Here is a 2,304-nt window from a genome sequence, read left to right as displayed (position 1 = left end):
CATTTTTAGTCATTTAGCAGACGCTCTTATCCAGAGCGACTTACAGGAGCAATTAGGGTTAAGTGCCTTGCTCAAGGGCACATCGACAGATTTTTCACCTAGTCGGCTCGGGGATTAGAACCAGCGACCTTTCGGTTACTGACACAACGCTCTTAACCACTAAGCTACCTGCCGCCCCATATGTCCTCTGTATTATACACAGTATGTTTGAAGACTTGCATTTGGAACAGTTAAATCTCAAAGACAAAAACACAGCACACAGAAATTAGTTGTTGAAGCCAACCACATCGAAAGCAACAGATTAACCATCATCCCCCATTTCTGCACCATCTTCTCTTCCAGCGGTTTGGCTTTGCCTGCATGAGGTTCTTTGATAAGGTGAATATTCTTCTTCACTTCGCTTATGGCCTCTTCCTTCTCCAACTGTTTGCCCTTCTTCAGCCGGTTCATGATAAACTTTGCCTGTCGTTTCTGTTTGATCTCTTCCACCTTCTTCATCGCCTCCACTGTCTTGCCCCACAGCTCCCTTCTGTATTTGACTGGAATATTTCTGCGCTTCTCAAACTCCAATGAGTTGTCAACTGTCAACTCCTTCCCAGATGCTTTTCTGAATGCCTTCGTCCATCTGGTCTTTCTTGGGTTACGCTTCTTCTTGAAGTTTTTGTGGCACTTTGACTTGCAGAATCGGAACACCTTGCAGTCATTACGTACAAACATCATCCCATGCCCGGGGTAAACAGGCCCCGAACAAAAGTAGCACTTTTAGATGTCTTCACTATTATTCTACAATGTAGAAAATAGTACATATTAAGAAAAACCCTTGAATGAAGAGGTGTGTCCAAACTTTTGACTGGTACTGTAAATGCATAAATGACAAAAGCCATTTAGTACAAGGTCACTGTTTGTTTTACGCAGCACTATGTACTATTATCCTGAATAACCTTGTAGTCACTGTATTATTTCAATCAAAAACCAATTGTATTTTCCATTCACACCATAGTAACATTTATCGATAAATACAGAAACAACTGAATGTGTCTGAATATTAGTACACATGTAGAAAACTTATAAAATCATTACATTCAGCTTCAAAACAGTAGTGCAACCCTGAAATTGTCTCTCTGCTGCACTGAAGTTACTGAGTTTGACATAAAAATAACACATCAAACCTTTACCAAACGTGCTAATACCTTAACGGATTTGTTACCTAGCATGGTTTGACATGTTCTTTCGATATTAGAACGTTTAAACGTGCTATTACATACTGATATTACCGTATTTTATAAAGTATTAGTTAATGTTTGGAATATTGAGAGCTGCATAAGGATTTGGAGGATGACATACATTCCATGTATTTATTTCTGTCACTGGTGGGTGCCAGAAGGTATGCGGGCCAAGATAGCTGGGGGGGGCACTGGTGCTAATCTTAGAAGGAGTATGTGATGGAATATCCTGACTAGGGTGCAACACGATACCATATAGGGTGATCCTAAATGTGGCGAGAAGTGACACTCAATAATGGTTGGCAACTGTTGGATGGAATTAGCTCGTAAAATCATTATATAAACTAAGAAGTTTTCTATGCAAGTCATTCAGATGACAATAGGCTACACCGGTACTGTTTGTCATATGAATCTGGTACTGTAATATTAAATACTTTGAACGATCCCTAACAGAAATATGCAGATGTGTGCTAGAACACGCCAATAGGATCTCGCTACCTCGTGCTTGGCTCTGCCCACTATGACTCATCTGTTCCCATTGGAAACGACCAGCTGTGGTCTATCTTGGTTTAGTTATAAAAAAGAATTGGTGCAACCGTCCGTGCGTTCAGGGATCCTTGGGATGGCCCTACCCCATTATATGAGAAGGGTGGTGCTTAATTTGAGCTGGATCCTCCGGTACCTCTCAGTTTTGTAGTCTATGGTTCCGGAACCCATTTGCCAGAATCAGGTAGCCTACCTCTTGTGGCAAGAAAAATAATTTCCACTGTGTAATTACATTTAGATTCCTCTGTAATTGTCATGCACCCTAAAAAAACAAGGCATGCCTAACGTGTGGCAAATCTGTCAGTTAACAGCATGCAGCCAAAACAGGCCTTTCGCAAATATTTATAATACAATTGCTGGAAAACACAGGTTGTAAAGCAAATGGATCCTGCTGAAAATAAAATACTAATGTCTGTATGTTACCAATTTAACAACTTCCAAATAGGCCTATTGAGTGAACAGCATTGTTTTAAAAAGTAAAGCAAGAGAGAGATAAGCTTTTGGCCGGTGAGTGAGCTGCACATCATTGGGTGAG

The 2,304-nt window shown here is 40.6% G+C and overlaps 1 protein-coding gene across 1 annotated transcript; it reads right to left on the bottom strand.

Annotated features, from left to right (window-relative positions):
- Nucleotides 1-306: 306 nt before the first annotated feature.
- Nucleotides 307-758, bottom strand: LOC311121557 (putative ribosome biogenesis protein RLP24; the record flags this gene model as incomplete). The annotated part of the gene is made up of 1 exon (XM_084196030.1): nucleotides 307-758. A coding segment is annotated over exon 1 (414 nt), but the record flags the coding sequence as incomplete, so codon positions are not given.
- Nucleotides 759-2,304: the final 1,546 nt, after the last annotated feature.

This window comes from Coregonus lavaretus (assembly GCF_964263955.1).
Source record: "Coregonus lavaretus genome assembly, contig: HAP1_SCAFFOLD_90, whole genome shotgun sequence".
Lineage (NCBI taxonomy): Eukaryota > Metazoa > Chordata > Actinopteri > Salmoniformes > Salmonidae > Coregonus > Coregonus lavaretus.
This window is presented reverse-complemented; position numbering and strand designations above follow the sequence as displayed.